The 23,344-nt window shown below is 31.6% G+C and overlaps 3 protein-coding genes and 1 long non-coding RNA gene across 10 annotated transcripts; 1 reads left to right on the forward strand and 3 right to left on the reverse strand.

Moving 5' to 3' along the window:
- Window positions 1-692: 692 nt before the first annotated feature.
- Pi4KIIalpha (phosphatidylinositol 4-kinase II alpha) lies at window positions 693-8,903 on the reverse strand. Of its 6 annotated transcripts, none has more exons than XM_088183706.1 (10): window positions 8,473-8,521; window positions 6,066-6,179; window positions 5,755-5,873; window positions 3,494-3,694; window positions 3,288-3,419; window positions 2,946-3,224; window positions 2,722-2,873; window positions 2,515-2,590; window positions 939-1,078; window positions 693-871 (listed from the first exon to the last, which is right to left on the reverse strand). In XM_088183706.1, exons 2-10 carry the CDS (start codon window positions 6,154-6,156, stop codon window positions 775-777), a joined length of 1,287 nt encoding a protein of 428 aa, XP_088039832.1. In that variant the 5' UTR covers window positions 6,157-6,179; window positions 8,473-8,521; the 3' UTR covers window positions 693-774. The 6 variants fall into 6 exon arrangements, with proteins under 6 accessions (XP_088039832.1, XP_088039830.1, XP_088039828.1 ...); XM_088183704.1 differs by having other exon boundaries at window positions 6,066-6,235; XM_088183702.1 differs by having other exon boundaries at window positions 6,066-6,235; window positions 8,468-8,521.
- LOC148236284 (uncharacterized) lies at window positions 6,232-9,047 on the forward strand. The gene is made up of 2 exons (XR_015809220.1): window positions 6,232-7,516; window positions 7,685-9,047. It is a non-coding gene; the product is annotated as an uncharacterized LOC148236284 (long non-coding RNA).
- Window positions 9,048-11,835: 2,788 nt separating this feature from the next.
- On the reverse strand, window positions 11,836-13,527 carry LOC148236285 (uncharacterized). Its single transcript, XM_088182532.1, has one exon. The coding sequence runs from the start codon at window positions 13,188-13,190 to the stop codon at window positions 12,465-12,467; it is 726 nt and encodes a 241-aa protein (XP_088038658.1). The 5' UTR covers window positions 13,191-13,527; the 3' UTR covers window positions 11,836-12,464.
- A 3,248-nt stretch (window positions 13,528-16,775) lies between these two features.
- Window positions 16,776-21,753, reverse strand: LOC148236286 (uncharacterized). Of its 2 annotated transcripts, none has more exons than XM_088182297.1 (3): window positions 21,674-21,753; window positions 19,987-20,313; window positions 16,776-18,014 (listed from the first exon to the last, which is right to left on the reverse strand). In XM_088182297.1, the coding sequence occupies exon 3, from the start codon at window positions 18,000-18,002 to the stop codon at window positions 16,911-16,913; it is 1,092 nt and encodes a 363-aa protein (XP_088038423.1). In that variant the 5' UTR covers window positions 18,003-18,014; window positions 19,987-20,313; window positions 21,674-21,753; the 3' UTR covers window positions 16,776-16,910. The 2 variants fall into 2 exon arrangements, with proteins under 2 accessions (XP_088038423.1, XP_088038422.1); XM_088182296.1 differs by having other exon boundaries at window positions 16,776-18,154; window positions 20,081-20,313; window positions 21,674-21,726.
- Between the last annotated feature and the right edge of the window lie 1,591 nt (window positions 21,754-23,344).

Here is a 23,344-nt window from a genome sequence, read left to right on the forward strand (position 1 = left end):
CATCTTTTTATACACAAATAAATTTCATATGAAAGAAAAATCACATATAACAAATTGAAAGATAATGTAGATCATAAAAGTGGAATGTAATGTCAAATTAAATCATAGAAAAAAAATGACTGAAGAAATCTATCGTTTTATATACATCTGCAGTGGAGTCTTTTGTGATTTATTATTAATGGATGGAGCCCAATATATTATTTTTACTCCTTCCAATCGTTAACACACAAATGATTAACTTATAAAGTATATTACAAATAAAGCAAAATTAAACGTACTTTTGACATTAAATAAACGATTATTCTATAATTGAACATACATATATAATATATATATAAAACTTTAAAATGTTTCCTCCGAACATATGGCTTGCTAAATCGAGAGCTTATATTATCACATTATTGCGATTGATTAACAGAGTGGAACTATTTCAATATTTAAAAATTTAGATAATTGGATTTACAAAAATAACTTGAAATGTTTAGTTCAAAAAATACATCTACGTTACTCGTATGATATGGTTATTATGACAAATGGCATGGAAATGGGTTACTGTTAGTAAATCTTGATTAACAATCCTTCGTGGTATTTTCCGACAAGCTCGAAAGACAATATTACGAGATATGGAAAGACAATCTTTTGGCCCGTCCGTATAAGTTAAAGCAACATTTATAGCAATTTTGCTTCCATTCTTTTATTCTGTCACAATACATAGAAAATTACGTAAAAACTATTTTAAATCATGTTCCCGTATTCAATATATACCGTTATTCGCTAACACCACGAAAAGAAGGGACTTTTATTTTGGAAGCGTTGCGTAAACGTATCACTGAAGGAGAAGAATCTCGGAGCTGCTGCGTTATCTTTGGACCTGAAATATAAAACGATCAATTAAAATCATTTTCAATATAAACACAATACCAAAAACTGCAATTTACCTCTCGACTATGACTGCAGGCATTTGGACAAGTTGAACGGGACTTTTGCCGTCCATCAACGCTTGAGACAAGTTCAATATTTGACCTCGCATCACCGACATTTGCTTTTCAAATAACCTCCTATCGAATCCTTTATCATGCTGTAAAATATTCAACATTTAAATTACAGTGAAGCGGAAAATATCTCAAATATTACTGAAAATACATATTTTAAATATTTTATTACTAAAATTAAAATTACTTATTATTTAGTACATTTTACACTGAATTTAAATCGGATTTTATAATTTCAATATGATGACAAGTTTTTTTGTTATAAGGAAAATGGAGTAAAGCAAATTTTGGATTTTCTTTTTGACTTAATGTTTCTTATTAACACATAACGTGCCAGTATCCTATTAAACGGCTTTTGCGTTCGCTTCTTCCTAGAACCGGAAGCCACTTAAGATGCTTTTCCAAAACTCAATTTTAAACAGGTTGATGGCTACTTCTCTTAACCTTTTAAGTCACCAAAGTTGAATGGATATATTACTGAGGATTCATTCTTCAAAGAGATACAGTTATTTCCATATAGTTTCATACAAAATAAAATAATTAGTGGTTCGAGTTTTTGTTTAAATATTTTTCTCGAATGTCGGACCATCACTGATATATATGACATATATTATGATGCTAAAGTTTACATATTTTCAACAGATAGCCCTTTTTGTATTTATTTACAAAAAAAAAATACTAGACCTATTGGCGGCTTTTATCACTACGTTCTTAGTTTCGATTTGAATTTTTATTTTTGTCATAGCATAACGAAATCTGCCTTCGGAAATCTTTATTTTTTTGTGACCAACAAATTAATTATAATTTATGTATTTTTTTTATAAATAAGAAAATAAGTGGCGACTGACACGTATCACACAGACAAAAAAATACGTAATTTCAATGACGCGGCAATCTGGTGAGATATGAGATGACTCATTAATGTAAATTTCAATTAATCAACAAAGTCTCCAAATTTTGTTCCCAAAACCTTTGCGAAAGAAGACAACCAGAAAGGCCCCCAAAAGACCAGCACACCATAAATCTATATAAGTGTAGTGGGATCGCCGTCGGAGCATTGCATTTAACTGATCTCCCTCCCCCACTAAACGCCCCTAGAGCTGCACTACAAAGACTGTGCCACAACGCCCACTCAAAATACCCTAAAACTTATGACACACTATAAGATATTTTTGTTTCCAGCATATTCATTACGGAGTTGGATGGTCCAAGTCATAAAAAATTGACAGTGACAGATAGAAATAAGGGACGCGATCATGTATTTTTAACTAAAGTAATTGAGCATCGATGGATTATTAGCGTCATTACTTCAAAAAGTGTTTTCAAACAAATATATCAGAGAAATTTCATCGATCTTCGATGCTTCTTAACATCTCCCGCAAATCTTTAATAGAAGCACTTCCGATGAAAAGATTAAACTAATCCATACGATATTCATTAACACTAAAAAGTAGCTGATTCTTCGGTTCTTTTCTCAACAAATCTCATCAAAGATTCACTCTAAATATTTAAAAATACGCACCTTAAAGAGTAGATAAAGTTCATCACAAAGATCTTGAACAAAGTTCATATCGGAAAGTAAAGGCAAAACCAACTCTCTGTAAAGATAACGTTCAATTGATATAATATAAACAATAGATCAGATATCATTTAAATACAATTCTAAGATGAAGACAATAATATATTTCGATTGCAACAATGTATTGATCGAAACAAATATCGATCATACCTAGTCTCACTACTGAATGGGTGTTTAGCCTGCGGTAGCCATGCCCAATGATAAGGATAAGCCCTCCACGAATCCGGATGCTTAAACGGGAACGCCAATCCGTTATCAATAGCGGCTATTGATATTTCGGGAAGTTGTACCAGATTCCAATCCTAAAATAACATAAAAAAATCAATTACACTTTAAAAAAATAGTTTAAAAAGCCACACTTAAGTTCTCCTTACTGTCGCTTCGCTCATTTCGACCCTCGCTATGCTATTGGCGGCGAGCTGTCCTGTGCCATTGGACTGATTCTGAGGAATAACGCTCGGCTGCTCGTACTTGATCAGCCAGTTGTCGTTCCCCCTATCTGTGTTCCTAATTATATAGTCTAATATTACTAATCTCTCGAACTGCAGTTGAAATTTTTGAGCCATCCTGGCCGGCAGGGGCTCTTGCTCGAATCGCCGCAACCAGTAGTCGGCATCTTTGAACCCGTCGACGAAAACTTGAAACGAACCAGTCTGAAAATCAACATCATTGAATCAATACACGCTACTAAAACTATTTATAATCATGAAGGTTACCTTTGGGGGAAGCGTCATACGATTGAATCTCAAACGAATGTTTGGAAACTGTTCGATTATTGCCTTTTTCACGCGGGCCTTCTGTCTATCTATCCTTAAATAGTTGAAGGTCTCCGAAACCAGTTTGACAACCTGCGTCGATAAGAACGACAATCAAAATACATTTATTTCAATGTCTCGTACGAATCGTTCCTCGGTATAATTACCCTCGTCTTCGGCACTATCTTCAGTCCGAGTTTTGTGTCTACCAAACTGGCTCCGGCTTCCGAGAGGTATCCTTGATTCGGGATGAGGCACGCCCGTCCAAAACAGCACGGACAGCACAGCTTGTGCATCCATTTGGTCCATTTCGGATTCAGCCGTCCGTACGGTTCTTCGTCCTTCGGTTTAAAAACGCCTATAATTTTCTGAAAAAAAAAAATGTAAATAGGTTTCAAACGGCTGATAAGGTTTATGTTATCGCAGTTACGTTGCGAACGCTCCGTGTAATGGTAATTTTAAATGGCAGTTTTTTAATTTATTCCACGATAACAAGACAGGTGTTCTGTGGTAACGAACAGATTAAAATATTATAAGTAGAGTATATAGAACGGTATTAGTTGAAACAGCAGGAATTTAAACTCTTTCTGTATTGTCAAATTAAAAATAAAAACATTGCCTTTAAATATAAATACATTGAGTCATTGTTTATTTTTTATTCATAATAAAATAGATACTAATTACATATTTAAAGTTGTATGTTATGTATGAGTCACTAAAAATACTAGCGATACTGTGAAATTTTAAGTAGGTAGAAAATATTTTTAAATTACGACAATATAGTATAGAAATTTTTGGCAAAACTTAATTTATTCAAGAATATAACACAATATTTGCGCCAAACTACATAAAATACCGAAGAGATAATGACAGTTGAATGATTCTTATTTTAATTAATTGACAAGATAATTGATATAGAAGCTGACATTGCACAAACTACAGATCTATTACGCTGCTGATGAATTTGGATTTACCAACGGAATATTATTAGGTGAAATAATCCTGCCTTAAACAAAAAATCACTTTTTCCTTCAATATTTAGACAATAGATTTCGAGAGCATTACATTCTGAATCGCGAAATTATCAATTAACTGGTGATGTGTCGCCTTACTGTTGTTGAATCTCAATTTGAGTTGCAAAAGTTGTATAATAATGGTATAATGGTTTGGGTTTGAACAGCAAATGGATGTTTCTCAACTATCAAATTGAGTAACAACGGTTAAACGGACAATAACATCCTTGCTCAAAGTGATATAGAAAATCAAGAAGAAGAAAAACAACGTAGAGCTTTTGCAAAACGTGATCGAAAACCACATCTTTATATAGAAGTGTTGCAACTGTTTGTAATGCTAAATTGTTTCTTGGAATGAGATAAAAAAAACTGCTTCTCATAAAAGAGTGATTTGTATTACTTCGAAATAAACCTTTTTTCTCTGCCAGACACCGAAGATACAGGGATAAAATAGTATAGTTTTCGCCGAGGCAAGAGGTAAACGCGCACCATAGGGCTCGACACCGGGACTTCGCCCTTGAGTTGTCGAACCCACACAGAAGGCATCCTCCAGAGAGGGTCAGCCAGGAGTCAGTGTCACTAAAATGTGTTACAAGGAATTACAAAAGTGAAAAAGTAACTAAAAAGTACCCCGAGATAAATTTCCAATTAACGTTGCATTCGCCATAAAAATGCATGCTTCTCTCATAGTCAATTTTATGTCATAAAAAGAGTAAAATAATTCAACAAAACACACTGTCAATGATTAAATGTTGAAAGATACGATATAACTGGGAATAAAACATATATAATGTAAAGCAAAGGTTAATTATTAAATTATAATATAATTAATATTTTCTATTTTTTTCAAATTAAATCTAGAATTATATTTAAAAAATATTAAATATTAAATTGATATAAAACTGAGTTTTGAGCTTTATAAAAAAAAATAGAAAGTAATTTCGGTAATTACTTTCAACTTAAGAAATCGATACTTTTAATCTAGAGCTCAAATCTCAGATTTATTTATATGCATACTATTCATTATAATCCATAATAAAATACATTAAAAACGTTTTTTGATAAAATTCAATAAAAATTATGAATTTTAATTAAGTTTTTTTATTGCCGATGACTGCTGCCGCTCCGCTTTTAGAGGCCTCATACGTCATTTAACATACATTGATTAATCACTTTATGCGTCACACGGTGCATCAGCATACGAACGCGATAATTAGGTATTTATATATTAAAACGTGATAAATGTCAGGTAAATCTCCAAGTCTAAAATTAACGACTCGACAATGATAGATCCCCGATGACACCTGAGTAATGTGCGCTCGCCGTGAAAAGCAAACTAGTCGAACTTCACAAGTTTGCCAAAAGAAACAGCGAGCGAAAAATTTCACGAAACAACTTTAACAGATGGAACTTACTCCGCCTTGGTTTTTGACAAAATACGACCCGCTAGAGCCTTGGTATATCCTTTCGGGGTAAATGCCATTGTCTATCGCCGACTCGGCCTGCCAGATCAGATCGCTGAATTCCGGATCGTCTGAAATGAAAGAGCAAATTAGAAATTGGCATTCTAATTGTGAAATTTTACACAAAAAGAAAACGTAAATTGAAAGTGAAGTATTGGAAAGAAAAAAAACGAAAATTATTCAACAATCTACAAACTTGCAGCGCTTTCTAATCAGCGAACGTATTCAAAATAAAAAAGTAGATTTTATCAATTGTTTTTTACCTTTAAAGTCTGACAGAGGGTTCAAGAAATCGCCGTTAAATATGGAAATGCAATCGTCCGCTGAGGACGCCGGTTGATGGAATTCGTTCATCGTGCTCTTAGCTAACTCTAAATCTAATTGCAACTTGTCCATTATCGATTAATTTATACAGACTTTACATATGTATCATCTGTAAATACGTTAGATAAACATTAATCATGAGATAACGGAGGAGCTATATAATTTAATAATTTAAATAAAAAAAATCATCGAAGAATAGCTTTAAGTATTAATCGTATTTATATGGTTTCTGTCTAGAATAGGGAAGCAGATTAATTTCGGGTGAAGCCAGTTAATAAATAAATTCATCGACTTTGTACACTTGTATGGAAAAAGTGAATCAATGACAAAAAATAAGCTAAAAAAATATATGTACATATAAAAAAAAAACTTAAATAAGATACGCACAATCTAGTCATGTAAATTCGGTAATTTACAAATCCCCGATTACAATCCGTTCACTTTCGAGAGTCAGTGAAAGCACATGGACAACAACAGTATTTATTTATTGCATTTAAAATTATTTCGTCTGCTGACTTTTAAATGCGAACAGACTGTAAATCGTAAATATTACTCTTTATCATTTTTGCCACAAATAAAGTGAATTTGTCGGTATTAAAGCAGTATTTCTATATAAAATTATGGCATGATTTGAAAACTGTTAGTTTTATTTGTTGATCGTTTATGAGTCGATTTTATCACTATATCAATGCTGGTGCGTAATAAAATCGTTGTTAACCACAATCATAATTCATTAATAACAGATTTGAAACCAAAGCATAACTTTACAGTTAAATCATACAATAAAAACCCAGTGAAATAATTAAATTATATTAACTGCAAAAAATATAATTACAGTATTTTTTGTAAATTTATACAATATATAACTACGATACTTTGTACATTGATTTTGCACTTTTTTCAATAAAGATTTATGTAAAATCAGACACTGATTATTATTATTAGTCGTTTTTTCAGATATCGTCAATATTATATATAAATACATTTAATAACTTATTAATGATAAAAATGACTATAATAATAAAGCTAACAAGCTTTATTATTACAGTAATAAAATATATACATAAATATAAGAAATAAAAGTTTTAAAAAACCATAATTATAATATTTAGAGCGTATAATAACAAATTAAACATGTACTAATCAACGATATCTGTTTTAAGTCAAGAATTGTTGTAGTGATTTTAATTTTTTTTTCATTTAGATAAAATAACCCGATTTAGATTGAACTTTTTGCTGTTTGTTAACTTTTGGTCAATATTTATAATCAACAATCAGCAGTTTTATTTTGACAGTTTAGGGCCAATCATTTTTAAATAATCTTTTTTCTCATCTAAAAGCTTTTCTTAATTAGTATCACAATCAAAACTAAGAATCACTATATATTAAAGTTATAAAATAAATTAATTGTATTAAAGTTTTTATGTACTGTATATACCTAACAATTATAAACAATAATAGAATAGGCTTTAATAGAATTGTTAAAAATGAGCAATTTATTATCAAATTTTAACATATATTTTTATTGGATTAAAACAACAAGCTCATCAAGATTTAGTAAATATTTGCCAAATAAATCCACACAGATGTATATCTGTAAAAAAAGCGTCTATTATGAATAAGCCGATCGATATAAAATCTCAATGAAGATGAGGGTACAATTTTTTTATTAGGGTCAAATAGGGTGACAAAAGATGCTTATTATATTTCGGAATGGAAGGTCTCTATTTCATCGTCGAAATAATGAGGGTGGTTAGATTATAAAATTATCTAGGAAATTATTTTCATCCCTTTGATAGAAAAGCATTTGTATTTAAATTTAAAATTAGACAAAAAAATAATACTTTAGTGTAGTAAGTTAATTTTACGTATTTTTATTTATTATTATTTTATATTGCACATATAGTAAATTATAGAAAAAATAAATGATGTATAAAACACACTATTTTAATAATTTTCTGCTAATTTATTTTACATATTCAATACAGAGGCTCTAAATATGTGAAAACAGTGAAAGATCGACCACCAAAGGGTTGACATATTTCAGAATATAGGAATAAATATAGAGATAAAAAGTGTAATACAACAATAAGCTAATTTTTTTTAAAAACGTAACATATGCTTAGAATTTTCATAATAAATATAATGATGTATCCATTAGAATACCAACACGCCATTTAATGAAATTACTTGGTGAAAGATTCAATTAGAGCGGACATAATGCAGTACTAAAAACAATTATGATAATCTAATTACGAAACGTAACGTAACGTAACGTAACGTAACGTAACGTAACGCATCACAAAGCACAAAACACAATAAAAATAATGAGAAATCGCACGGAACTAAACGAAAGAGTGAGAGCTGCGTTCGCTTCAAAGTCTGAAACGTTACTGGTACTGGCACTGGCACTGGTACTGTCATTGTCACCGTGACGCACTCAACATAACCTAAAAACTAGACAGAGAAAAGTCTCACCGACGAAGTGGTTGAAGGAGAGGTCCACGTCTCTGGGGCCGAGCAGGGGCTGCGCCTCTCCCGCCTGGGGGCCCTCGCGGGAATCCAGAGCTCCGAACGAAACGCAAGGAAGCAGCCGCCCCTCTTCGTCGTCCAGTCCTATTCCGACACTCAGACCCGTGAGACTGCCGTCTTCGACCTCCTCGGCGCCGCCGCTCCCGCTCCCGCTCCCGCTCCCGCTCCCGCTCCCGCCCCCTTGAGGGGCTCCGGACCCCATGGGCCGAAGGGCGATCTATCGGCGGTCGACTCTCGCATCGATCAAAGCGGCTGCGCCATTTAGGCCCGAGATAAAAGGTTGACGACTCGCGAGATCCGGCGTCTTTCGTCTCGCTCGCGCTCTACGCGCGGCCCAAGAGAGAAAGAGACGGAGAACGGCGACCTCCGTCACTACGTCGGCGAAGGACAGCTGATTGTCGGTCGGTAAAACGGGGCCCTCGAGCTACCGACGATAAAAATAGCCACTCGGTCTAAACGAAACGATTGTTGGCCATTTTCATTTTTATTCTCTGCAAAAAGGAATCTTCATTTTTTTCAGCAAAGTTACCAAATTTACACTTTAATTCAATTATATTTTTTCAACAACATGTCACCATATGTTTATAAATAACTCATTGTTTTTCACCACAACAGCGGCAAAATTTCTCAATGCGATGAAAGCTTAATTCGGCCGTGACGAAGCTCGTAACTCAAATTACTCGTATGTTAAATCAATTTTCTCCATTGAAATCAATTCAAATTCCATTAATTAATTTCAATGGAGAAAGTTAAATAGATTAATGCCAATTCAAATACATATTACATAAATTACAGATATTTTTTAAGTTACCAATACTTTTTTGCTTGTATGTCTAGTCAATTTTTTTTTAATTTACTCTTCCTTAATCTCTGAGTTATTTGAACGAGCTTAGACAGTTCCTAGCTTATGGCGGCCGATTGCCGAAAGTATATTTCACCCTTTCGGGAGTTCCTCGAGAGTCCAACCTAGGCACTCTGTTATTTATTAGTGACGTAAGTCCGGCAGTTATAAATTACAGTTTTCTTCTGTATGCTAACGATATAAAATTGATTAGAAGCTTCACTCTTACAATCCATTTGCGTCGTTATAGTTCAAAGCGTCCTTGAATCAGGATCTCTAATTTAGAATCCTCGAATAACCATATACTTTATCTTTTTCGAAAAAGTTAGGACAATATTATCGAGACACCTTGATATAACGATATTTGGTGATTATCCGTTCTTGCGATTCGCCAAGTTCTCGCAAAAACTTGTATGTCGCTAAGCATTTCTACTGAAGGCCGTTTTTGACAATCCAACTATACTCAAAGAATTCCAGTTTTCAGGTTCCGGAACGGCTTCGAGAGTCACTATGGTTTCCTCTTCTGATGTCCGTTAGAGCCAGAACGTCCGCACTAGGCGATTCGCATATGACCTATTAACTGCATTGGACGTGTATACACGTCAATCCGAAACTTTATTTCGCTGAGGCTGGCGGATATACTCGTCGTGCAAAATAAAACAATACCATTTACTACAAAAACTTATATTTTCAGTAAGAATTAATAAAAATGTCATTTAATGGTATGTTCCCTTTCCGCAGTTAAATGGTTATTACGCTAGCATTGCACATTGTGACTTATTTAGTATCAGCTACAAGGAGCTGGTTCGGTTTATATCATTTAACAGTAATATTATATTTTGCTTTTCTTTTTCTCTTTTTACTACATTTTTTGTTGACCACTGTTTTTTATCTTACTATATTTTTTTGTGCGTGTTAGTCATATCGTTTATTTTTATTTTTAACATATTTACGCATTAGGGTAACCTGTAATAAATGTGGTGTTTATTTATTTTGATTACAATAGCTATTCGTAATATTGTATTATTCCTTCACATACAATTTCCTATTTATTTATATATCTGTTTACGATAATTATTCATATAACCATATAATTTACCCTGCTACTAGGCTGACAAATATTCTTCACGACATTCGATATTTCAATTTTTTGGGGCAGCCAAGTTCCAAGGCACATTTATGCCCTAACAGATACTGCTCTAAACTCTCAAAATATTTGAGTCACCGATATTAGCCCTTTGTTTAGCATGGGCATACATGTACGCCCAAACTCTATTATCTTAGATAGCATACGAGCGTACATGTTGCCTTATTTAAATCAATAAATGTTCAGTCCACAATAAATTATTGTTACTTAAAAGATTAAATGTGATTTTGATAATTGTCAAAGAATAAAATGTCACGAACCACCGATTTTGTTAAATTATAAAAAAACAGACGAAAAAAATTGAAATATCAACTCACTAATAGGATGTGTATAGAAAAAATTAACTCATTAATCAAAAGCTTAAGATTCCATGTGATATAGTCCTGTATACATAAAAATACAGTGGTACCTCGGTTTTCGTTGACTTCGGTTATCGTCGGTTTCTGTTTTCGTCGATTTTTTCCGCGAAAAATTTGTCTCGGTTTTCGTCGGCGTACGCGACCCACGCGCTGCGCAGTGTTGCATTGTTTCTCGTTGTGTGAGCATCTAGCCCGCCCGTCTAACCAAGCAATTCCATTGCTTGCCCAGGGCCGGCCCTAAGTTTTTTGGCGCCCCAGGCAAAATTATCACTAAAAAATATCACTTTCTTGCAACTGGGTTGAAATAAAACAATTGTGCGACATTTAATTGAGAAATAGTTTATTTTTGTACATATATTGTACATATATACAGTTCATTTAGCGTTTTTTAGCTCTCAATAAATTCAAGGCGCTAAAATTAAATAACCTCACATATTTAACTATTAAATTTATTTTTTGCGTAAATTTAAATATAATTTTAAATTGCTATACAGCATTAACTTTATTAGCGTTTTTTAAAGAGTAGAGCGCTAAAATAAACGCTAAGGAATACAGTGATAATTTTTAATAATTTGCAAGAAAAAAATATTAAAATTGGTTAATGATCGTTTTAATGTATAAATTAAATAACAAATTAATAATTCTAATACAAGAAGATACATTTTAGTGGGCTATTAATATTATATATGCACTTAACACAGATTACTTACATATGGAAGCCAGAAATTTAATTTTCGGTAAGAATATGTTATATAAATAAATTATTTTGACATTTATATTTTTTATACTATCGAAAATTAGTTTTTTACGTTTTATTAATAAGTAAAATAAGGTAGGACATACATTTATTTACATTAAATCTTATTGCATCACAAAAGTAGATGATAATATTTGTCATTATGTTATGTACGCCTTTCATTACATATGTTTAAATAATGTACCCAGACGTCTCCTTTGTCCTTTTCGAAAAAACAAAATCTGAAATGGATTTTTTTGTAAGCTTCCGTAGCAATTTCTTGTCATTTATCTTCTTAAAAAAAATCGGAGATTGCTTTTGAACAAAAATAATCAATATGACCTCTTTTTAGCTATCCGCAGCAAATTCTGGTCACTTTTGCTTAAATACTTTTCAAAATCGAACAGAAATATTATAGAATGGTTCAGCTATAGTATTAGAAATTTCAACAGTTTTTTTACCAAAGATCAAAAATAATGCACATAGTTTGAAAAATAATATGTTTTTATATCATTGTTATTGTCATTATACCAATTAACTTATTCTTTATGAGGTCAATTTGCAGATGTCAGTATTTTTAGATATAACTGTTTAATATTATAAACATGTTTATGTTATACATTATTGTTATGCATATATTTTTATCGCTTTAAAGTATCGTGCTTTTATAAATAATTCAACTTTGGATTACTATAATTAACTAAAATTGTTTTACATATATTATTAATAACCATGTTGATGACCATTATCAGATTCACTGACTTTTCTGAAATTAGAAGAACTTCCATAATATCCCAAATGTCCATCGCCAGATCCGTATTTTCCAACACCGCGGTATAAGGATCCTTTATCGTAGAAACCATCTTTTCCGTAGTCAGCGTTTCTATAACCGGAGTCGTAGCGATGTCCGTTTCTTGAATCTCCAGCTGCAGCAAGAAGAGTGGCACCAAAATCACCATATCTTCTATAATGACCGCTCTGATTCTTTTCATCGTAGAATTTCTTATTCTTCTTGTATTCCTCTTTATGGTGAACATTGTGGAACCCGGTGGTTTTGGAACCTTTGTCATAAGAATTGCTCGTATGATAATCTCCTCCATGCGATGCTTTTATAGCTTTATTTTTATCGCCATAATAAGAGGATTGATCAAAATGTCCTGATTTATGATCTCCATGATCGCCGTAGTATCCTCTATCACCCTTGAGAGCGTGACTTCCCAGAACCTCCTTATTGTAATTATCGTATCCTTTGTATCCCGAATCTCCGGCGTATCCTTCGAGAGAATGCTTGTCTAGATCGTGGTAGTCACCATATCCCGATAAAGCTATATCATGATCCAGATCGTATTCTGATGGATATATGGGTAGAGTCGAGGTATATCTCATCAGAGCACAAAGCACAAGATACTTGAAGCTAGCCATTGCTGTTGTGTAACTGATCTTTTGCATATTTGGCTATGGTTTTATATTGGATTTAATTTGGAATTCTCGGATGTTCTTAGGAGGGGACAAGGTTGAATAGGTGTTTTTTAGGGCGGCCGACGTAGGTCGTCGGACAAGCACAATAAGGTCGCCGATTTCGCAAAAGTTCGTCGGCTTTCGTTGTCTGTTGTTCCGTGACCAATGTCAGTATTTGTCACGGGGTGGACACCGTGGGGGAGTCGGACCGAATAAGTTACGAAATCTGTCTGACTCAAAATTAATGTAATTTTACGCTTTGTATAGTGTCAAGGTGGCTATAGTGATATTTGCTCAATTTCACAATTACAATATTTCAAGGATGGGATCCACATACCCTTTTTAATTACACTGTGCATTTTTTGACACAGAAATATAATAACTCAGTGTATGTATGTATATATATATATATATATATATATATATATATATATATATATATATATATATATATATATATATATATATATATATATATATATATATATATATATATATATATATATATATATATATATATATATATATAAATAGTTAACTGTTATTGTTACCCATACGTGGAATAGCTTACTCTTTTAAATTGGTTTCAATCAATTTACATAAATTTTAGCTCTAATTTAATCGGTGTATGCAGAATCTTCCATTAGTAAATTAGTCGTTTTTCACTTGTAATGATGCTATTTGGTCAACTTGTTATTTTTCATTCATTCGTAGTAATAGCTAGACCAAATTTAAAGACTCTGGAAAAAATCATAGCAAGAATATATTAATAAAAAAAGTAAAAATCCACCTTAAATAACGATTCTGAACTAGATGTATTTCATATATAAGTTCCTTCAGCCTTTTTTTATATATACAATAAATAAAAGGAGCGGAACATTGCCTTCAAAAGCACACACTTTCTAGGAAGTACTTTCACAGCAAACATTATATTATTATTATACAGATTATATTTTTTTGATGCGAAATAATAATAAATATATAAATAATACATGAATAATAATAAATAATAAATAAATAATACATTCAGTTTCATGTGTTTTTTTCGTGACTTGAATGAGAACGAGATTCGATCAATATATGATACAAATATTGAAATTAAAAATATTTTACCCATACAGTTCCTATATAATATAAAATAATTCCCAATATTATTATTTGTACAATACCAGCAGTGACGTAATTTGGGGGGGGGGCGGGTTTGGCCGAAAAAATGCCATTTAAATATTATGTATCTTATTGAAATAGAAATATTAAAAAAAGTTTAAATGAGGTCCCTGATTCTAAACCAGAAATTCTCAGGTTATCCATAAAAGAAAATCTAAAAAAAAAAACAGTCTCGAATCTATCCCGAAAATATATTTTAAAATATGACATTTCAATAAAATTACTTCGGAATACATTTTCACTAGTAGATACATATTTCTACACGAATATATAATTTAACTAATAGGTGATAATATGCTGCTATAAAATATATACGAAACTCAAATTGACAGTTGCGATACGTACATTTGCTGTTCTAAACCAAACCTAACCCAATAAAAGTTCCAAAACTAATTATAGAACTTTCATTAGGTCAAGTTCAAAATATAAACTAAGCCAATTCATCTCTCATTGTATGTTTGATTTTATGCTTGGATGTTTTACTATGTTTTAAAAATATGATATTTAGCATTACCGATATATCTGGGGACTTCTTATATGAGAGTATTGGTCAAAGTAGATTGAACCCGAATTTTGGTCAATAGAAAGATGCAAAAACAATTATCACTTCTCAGAAGTCAAAAATTCAGATCAAAAGCAATAAAATCGTCTGTACTTCTTCTTCCGCTTATTCTCCCCTAAGAGAAATATTTTAAACTTGACCCAATAAAAGCTCTAAACCAAAAATTAGTTTTAGATTTTTCATTAGTCTAGGTTTGAGTTTGAACAGAAAATGGAGGTTTTGCAACTGGCAAATTGAGTTCATTGATAATTTAGTGCAGCATATACATAATTTCACTAGCACTTATCAAATAAATTATACTTTCATTCGTAGAAATATATATCTACTGGTAAAAATGTATTTGGACTTCACTAGTGAAAATATAACTTCACTGAAAAATGTAACATTTATACATCGCATTTAAATAAATAATAATAAGTATGTAAATATATATATATTACTACATATGGAAATGTTTAAATCATATAATTTTACTAGCACCTGCCAGATAAATTACATTTTCACTAATAAAAATATAAATATATATATATATATATATATATATATATATATATATATATATATATATATATATATATATATATATATATATATATATATATCTACCGGTGAAAATGTAATTCGATATAATTTCATTAAAATGACATATTTAAAAAAAAAATTCGGGTTAGATTCGAGACTGTTTTTTTAGATTTTATATGAGGGATAACCCGAGAATTTTTGATTTAGAATCAGGGACGTCATTTCCTGTTTTTTACATTTCTATTTCATTAAGATTCTTAATATTTAATTAAATGACGTCCCTGTTTTTTTATTACTTAACGTATTCATTAATCTCTAATATGAGTTTTGCCGCTAATACTTGGACCTACGCATACCACAGGTTGATAGTCACTGAAGTAGATTATTGTTATTGATATTATGCATGAGAAACTGGTTTCAAAACATGTAACGATGTATCGAAATATTTTCGCTGTCAACAGTATTAAAATTGAACGGTCGTGCGGATATCACCGCGTAAATCGACCGTAAAGTGTTAAAATAAAGAAATAATTGTAGAGGTCACAAAGTTTGATATTTGTTGTTTTAAAAATAAGTAAAAGTATTTCATCATCATTTTATCATAATCTGTATCGTTTTTAATTTTAAATATGTGGTGTAGAGATTCTAAACATAAATTTATTTTTTATTTTTTTGGTACGCGATCCACAGTTTGACGTTTACTGATTTTACCATTATGAATATAAAAAACGATCATTACGAAACTGTATTTTAAATTTAACGTTAAAATGTTTACTAAATAAAAAGTTATGATGGTTTTAAAAAGACAAGTTTTAAGTTCTAATTTCTCAGATAAGACCGGCCCGCAGGGCTGCATTTTTAGTAATATTGCCCGGTAGGCAATGTGTTAAGCTTAACATAATACCTTCAGGATCCTGCCAATGCATTTTTTATGAAAATTTACCATCAGACAATAATATAGTAGAATATATTGAAATAGATAGTGAATATGTCTCGAATGATGAGATTTATGCTATACAATAATAATTTTCTGATGCTTTCAATATATTTTTTTTTCTATTTTTTTTTTTTAATTAGTATTTGTATTTATGTATGCAGGTATTGTACAGATATAGATTTTAAAAAAAACTGGCAATGTAAAAACTATTTAGTAATATAATTTTTTTATTTATTTTATTAATTTATTATTTTTCAATATTCAATGTTTATATTTAATACATATTTTCTTGTGAATATGACTATGGTTGCTCTTTAAATAATATCTTCAATTGCCAGCTCTGAAAAATAATGTGTTGAATTAAAAAGGTATCACAGAAAAAGAGTAATTAAATATGTGTAGCTTTATATTTCATAATTAATTAAATAATCTATTAACCAATACAACAACTCAAGAAAAAATTATACAAACAAAACGAGCTTTTCAACGATAACAATAAAATGGTATTTAATAAATCAGATGCTTAATGCTTATCAGCATATCGGTACTCTTTTCCATGCGTGTTTCCACCCTTGTTGGCGTAGTCCTTATAGTTGTTGTAATATCCTTCCTCTCCAGCTTTGTTGGCGTGTCCCTTTTCGCTCTCAGACACTTGTCCCTTATCCGCAAATCCTTTTTTGCCAAAGCTATCGTTGTGGTAGGCAGAATCGTGCTTGGCACCCTGAGCATGACCACCTTGAGCCGAATGATGATTAGCATCGAAAGCACCGTTCTTATCAAAGTGTCCATTATTGTGAACGTCGTCGTAGAACTTATGCTCCTTCTTGTACTCATCTTTGTGATAAACGTTGTGGAATCCGGTAGTCTTGTGTCCTTTCTTATGTCCTTTATTTTCAGAGAAGCTTCCACCTTTGTGTCCTTGAGCTGCTTCGTGATTTTGAGCGTAATGCTTAGCACCATCAGAATGACCAGATTTGTGTCCGGATGCATCGTTGTAATATCCTTTATGTCCATCTTTATTATGCTGGCCTACCGATCCGTGATTGAAGGAGCTGACAGATTTGTATCCCTTATCTCCCTTTCCTCCATGAGCTGAGTGACTTTCGGCGTTGTTGACTTTTCCACCTCCGTTTATGAATCCATGGTGGGCAGAAACAGGAGCTTGCTGTACGTATTGTTCTTCTTCGCCCTCTTCGTCTTCATTTTCATCTTCATCGTCACCAGATTCGTCGTATTGCTGGACTTCTTGGACGACAGGAGCTGGTGCATAAGCATGTTGAGCGTAAGATGAAACACTCGGAGCTACGTACGCTTTACCAGCATCTTCATATTTTTGTTGTACTGGTGCATATCCGTAAGAGGCAAAAGTTTGAGGATGCACCAAAGGAGCTGCCTGTTGAGGGTAAGTGCTTAAATGTTGATTGATCGCTCCAGGTCCCAGATGGATATAGCTACTAGGACCGTTGCTGTCGCTGCGATATATGTATCCTGAAGCTTCAGGAGCCAGATCTGATCTCATGGTTCTGGTCATGTACATCTTCTCCACTTTGTGATGCACTCCGCCTTGGCAAAGGGCCACAACTACCATGAATAAGAATCCTTTGAGGAATACCATTTTGCTTGTTATCTGTTGGTGAATTGAACTGAACTGATTTTCTACAGCGGTCCACATCTTTTTATATTAATGTTTTCCATCATCGGCGTCATTGACAAGTGTCATTTTTCGCAACTTGTAAATTTAAAGCACGGTTGAACGAAATTGAGAAACTGCAAGGTATGTGTTATTAAGAAATATCTTTTCATTGGACAAAACATTATACTGCCAACGTAGACATGTAAAAAATAAATAAAATTTCAAATCAGTCTACTTTGTCTAGGCAGGGCTGGCCAGCAAGCGATGCAAGGCACATAGGCCCCGAAATATCGTGAGCTATAAAAAAGAGAAGGTACATACTTTGGTTCATTGTAAAATTACACGCTGATTTCATTTGAATCGTTAGATTTTTTATCATAAACTAAGTTATTAAATATAAAATTATAAGTATAAAAATCACCATGAAAGTAAATAAAAATATTTTTAATATTTTTTAAGTAAAAGAAAAATAATAAAATATTTAGATAAAATTACGTAACAAATTAAATGGTCAGTACTTATATATTAATTGTTCAGTAAAGTGTCGATTGCGACTATTAACCTATAATTTAATATACATATAATACTTTTATTATAAGAACAATTTAAATGAGCAATCAGAGAAGTCAAAAGTTTCATTTTTTATGTATTTCGATTTCATTAAGATTTATAGTATTTCTGGTCATATTTAAGGGAGTTCTTCATTATAATTCACGTCAAAAGCAATAAAATCGTGCCGTCGCCGTCGCAGTGGGAACGCCCGGTTATCTAGCGTTTATATTAAATATTACAAAGGAATCGAATGAAGCATATCTAAACTGAATTTTGAACAATAGGAGGACGCAAAAAACAATCATCCCTTCTCAGAAGTCAAAAATCCACGTCAAAAGCAATAAAACCGTGCCGTCGCCGTCGCAGTGGGAACGAGCGATTATTTACTTCTGAGAAGGGATAATTGTTTTTTGCGCTTTCTGCGTCTGTGACGGCACAATTTTATTGCTTTTGACGTGAATTTTATATATTTTTTTTGATCAGCATAACGCATATGCTTTTTTAATAATATAGCAAAGATTATATCATCATATATTATTCTACTACAGCATTTTTCTGCAGTAAAACCAACATTTTAACAGCGTGTGTGTAACAATATTTCGGTTTGAATATACTTTGACCAACGCTTTTATATTAAAAGTTTAGTAACATCGGTAAGTGTAGCTATTGTATTTTTAAAACACGTGTAATTTCCAAATGCAGATAGTTATAAAAAACCAACAAAGCCACCCGATGAATGAATTATGATCGGGTTATTCATAAGATGAACCAATCGATTTTTACTTTGAAATTTTTAGACTATTAGTTATTTTTTATAATTTTTTATTACGCTGCACGCTCTGCTTGTAATATCAATTACTATAAAGAACCTAGTGATGTATATCCCTGCCGATTAACGGCAAAACGGGATATATTGTGAACGGCACATATAACGAAAGAATGTGCGCTCTTTTAAAAATATAAGTTACCCCCAAACACCAGTGAGATACTGTTTTTAAGACTAATAAAAAATACACATTTATTTGTTGCAGGATTTATGCAACCCAAGATAAAAACACTTGTCTAATAAGTATTTTAAAAGCAGCACTGTGAAGTCGGAATTATTCGCAAAAAATGGATCAACTCTTTTCTTAAATAAATATTTTTAATGTATCGCAAATAAATAAGATTTTTAAAAATGACATTGAAAAAAATATGTATAAATTTTGAAAATAAATCTTAGCAGCTAGTAAACGTAGCAATTTTTAATGCTTAATGATTATTTTATTATTTGAAAATTGTTAATTTTAAAACGACTTCACAGCTTTGTTTAAAAGATGCATAAATCCCATTTGCGCTCTAAATCATCCAAATTGGCTTAAGAGTCAAAGAGATCATATTAATGCCGTTACGCTGCCATAAAAAAATCACTTACACTTCGCTTCCAACTGGGAAAATACAAGTTCAACCTGAACTCGCTAGCGCCAAAATAGACAGATGATACCGCTTCGATATGATATAGAACATACCGTGGTGCTGCGTCGTAGTAATCTTCAAGTTGTCTCGAAGATCGAGTCTTGGAGATTCACAATGACTGATTGACTGAACCAGATCTGACTTTCAAAGTGGTGGTGGCGGCTTCTCTCTGGACTTCTAAGGTATATATGTTGTGCCGTTCGTTGCCGTGATAGTCTGCTGTAGTTGACTCGAAGCTCTCATGGAAATTTAAAGCGACTGCTCGGCTGAACCAATAAAAAGCTAACTAAAAAAAAGTTTTATAATAACAAAAATAATAGTTTTGGCTGAAAAATATTTTTTTTTGTACCGATTTTATGTTTATTTTTATTATTATATTAAAAATACATTATTGCAATCTGCAGTTCAAGACTAAAGTATTTTCTATCTAAGTGTAATAGTTTATCATATTAAACCATAAAAATATAATTAAATAATTTTTAATATTAATCAATACAAAAGTAGTAAAAAGCTACGTTTACAGGTTTGCATTTTTTTATGTATTTTTTATGACGAGACAGGCGTATGCCCAATGCATTATAACGGGGTATATCAGTAGTAAGTCAATCAGAAACAAACAATACATATAAGTAAGTATTAAAAACACCGAACCAGTGACATTTATATAAATTATTATAAAATATTATTAAAATTTACATTTTTATTTTCTATATTAATAGATACAAATCTTTGTTGCAAGAAAAAGTATTGTTCAGTACAATTGAGGAAATATGTAGGAGACGTTTGTCGATTACTGTATTAGATTTTCATTCATAGTTAACTATGTAACTAATATGTTTTTACTGCTAGTCCAATAAAACCTTAACTATTATGGTAATTTATGAGAAATATTATGCTGCGTAGCCAAATACAGTTATTCGTTTTCTAAAACCATATTAACACTACAATTAAAATTACATAAGTATATAATCAAATTATAAAAAAAACTGTTATCTACGAAACACTATGCCCTACGTAAATATTTTTTTCATTCTCATTTTATGATTATTATCTGATAAATTTCTGATGTTTTCAAGTTCACTACAAAGATAGCAATAAATATAAAAAAAAAACAGTTAGTAATGGGTAATGAGTAACACTAACAAAAAATAAGTTTTCTTTACGAAGAATGTCAATTTAAGATAAAATAAATTTGCGTTACATGGCAAAATGTTTTTTAAGTTTAGTTTCTATAGTTCATGATTTTTTGAATTTATGTCTATATACTTATTATAGTATATAATATATTGTAGATGTTTCTGTTGGTATTAAATTAGTAATACTACTAGTTATATAAAATAAAAATAAAGGAGAGCCTCAAGTGATTATTCGTAACCGGATCTCTGTGCATAATTAAATAATTGAAAAATTGACATCTGCATCATATCATATATATTTATATATTCTAATGAAGTGCTACATTGAGATATTACTAAATCGGTAATAAAATAGTTTTAACATAATGCAGATCTAATTATCGTTTAAGTACTAAAAAAATGCGGTCATTATAAATTATTGGGATTTGTTCTCGTTATTCTCTTTGTATAATTCTGCTCGGATACATAGCCAATTTTTCACGCGTGTTAGGCAATAAACCAATAATGGACCTTCGATTATTTACGACAATGGCTTGCGGTCTTAGAAAACGCCTGGCGAACGTGATGGAGGAGTAATTGTATTTTTATTCGTAAAAAATAAACATAATAATAACCATTTCGTCACATTATCAACAGCTATAAATATGTTAAACTTAAACGTCGGTTATCTTTGTAATAATGAAACAAGTCACGGGATCACCGATTGCATTTATCAGTTTGGTTACGGAAACTATGTGAAGATTCTAAAATCTTCAGTTCTCGCATATAATTTTTATTCACGTCGAATAATTGAGGTACATTGAGGAAAACTACGATAATAAATTGAAGTGATGGAGCATCAATTTGTGTGCATTTCCTGCAAATATAATATTGGTATTCTAAGTGCAATTCATATTATTTATTTTATTCATTGAATTATTTATTTTCATATAAACAACAAGTGATTATGTCCAAAAATAGATATAAAAGAAAATGCATTACCAATGCATGCACTTCTGTTTTTTTAAGAAAATAAAAATATATCATTGTATGAGAAAATATCTTACATTTTCACGTAATGTTGGTAATTTTTACTCGACTTTATTTATAACATAGTAAAACATCGACATTTACAAAACACACCATTTTTTTCTTTAAATAAAATTAACCAACATTCATATAACAAAAATATTACTATATATAATATTTATTGCAATTAAAATTAATTTTTAGTATTTGGACAATCTTTGCAATATTGCTATATTTTCTAATTATTTTTTGAGAGCAAAGTTTTAGCAATTTTTTTTTCTAACATGAATTGGTAGAATTTCCTTTATAAATATGAAAATTTGAATGGGGTCTTTTTGTACCCCGTTTCGCCTAGCACGCGATTTTTTAACGTCATAATTAACGAATCAAGACAATATAAAAATTGCTGAAAAATCAAAAGTTTGACAAAAAGTATGTTTACTATTTAAAACTTCAATAACTTTTTATTTAAAATATTTTTCCATTTCATTTTTACATAATTTTCTACATAACATGGAGATATTTTTAATTTAAACATGTTTTTTAAATTGTATGTTAATAATGACCACCATTTTGTTCTATTGCTCAGGTTTGTCCACGAATATGGTTTTCATCAAAGTTTATTTAAAAACGCTTACTTTTTTATTTTTAATTACAAACCTGTCCATCATTTTCATTCATTGTCGTAGTTAATTTATTATGGTCAAAACAAGGCGGCATTCTGGTAGCACTGACGTGACGGCGGCGGAGGGCAGCACATTCTTTGGCGGACCACGACGAGAGGTGCCTCGTCCGCCGATCACACATCGTTTTAACATGAAACATAAATTGTAAATTGTAGGGGGTCTATTTTTATATGTATTTATTTAGATTTATTATGACCAAAACTTAATGGCGTAATGGACACTCTTCTTCTCGGGTCGACTCTGGCGGGCTCGCACACCAGTGTGGGCCCCGCGCACATTCACTTGTATAAACTGAAGCGGCTCAATCTGTGTCTAATTGCCACCTGTCACCTCACGCTTCGCAAAAATACTATTGCAGCGGGTCAGTCTGTGTCTAATTGCCACCTGTCACCATCCGTCCGCCAAATTGATTATTATTAAAACAATTTTATTTAATATTTCACACACATAAAACAGGGAAGTCATTTCAGCTTTTATCAGGGAAGGG

The sequence above is a fragment of the Plectrocnemia conspersa genome, unplaced genomic scaffold (assembly GCF_051122295.1).
Source record: "Plectrocnemia conspersa isolate PC_06_02 unplaced genomic scaffold, ASM5112229v1 ptg000003l, whole genome shotgun sequence".
NCBI lineage: Eukaryota > Metazoa > Arthropoda > Insecta > Trichoptera > Polycentropodidae > Plectrocnemia > Plectrocnemia conspersa.

What these genes read in the sequence shown, in the direction of transcription:
- LOC148236286 (XM_088182296.1), bottom strand. Translation starts at nt 18,059, where the DNA reads ATGTGGACCGCTGTAGAAAATCAGTTCAGTTCAATTCACCAACAGATA.
- LOC148236285 (XM_088182532.1), bottom strand. Translation starts at nt 13,190, where the DNA reads ATGCAAAAGATCAGTTACACAACAGCAATGGCTAGCTTCAAGTATCTT.
- Pi4KIIalpha (XM_088183701.1), bottom strand. Translation starts at nt 8,860, where the DNA reads ATGGGGTCCGGAGCCCCTCAAGGGGGCGGGAGCGGGAGCGGGAGCGGG. An exon ending in CTCCTTCAACCACTTCGTCG is followed by an intron (nt 5,874 to 8,604) that starts GTGAGACTTTTC and finishes CTTTCATTTCAG; the next exon opens with ACGATCCGGAATTCAGCGAT. An exon ending in CCATTCAGTAGTGAGACTAG is followed by an intron (nt 2,591 to 2,721) that starts GTATGATCGATA and finishes TTATCTTTACAG; the next exon opens with AGAGTTGGTTTTGCCTTTAC.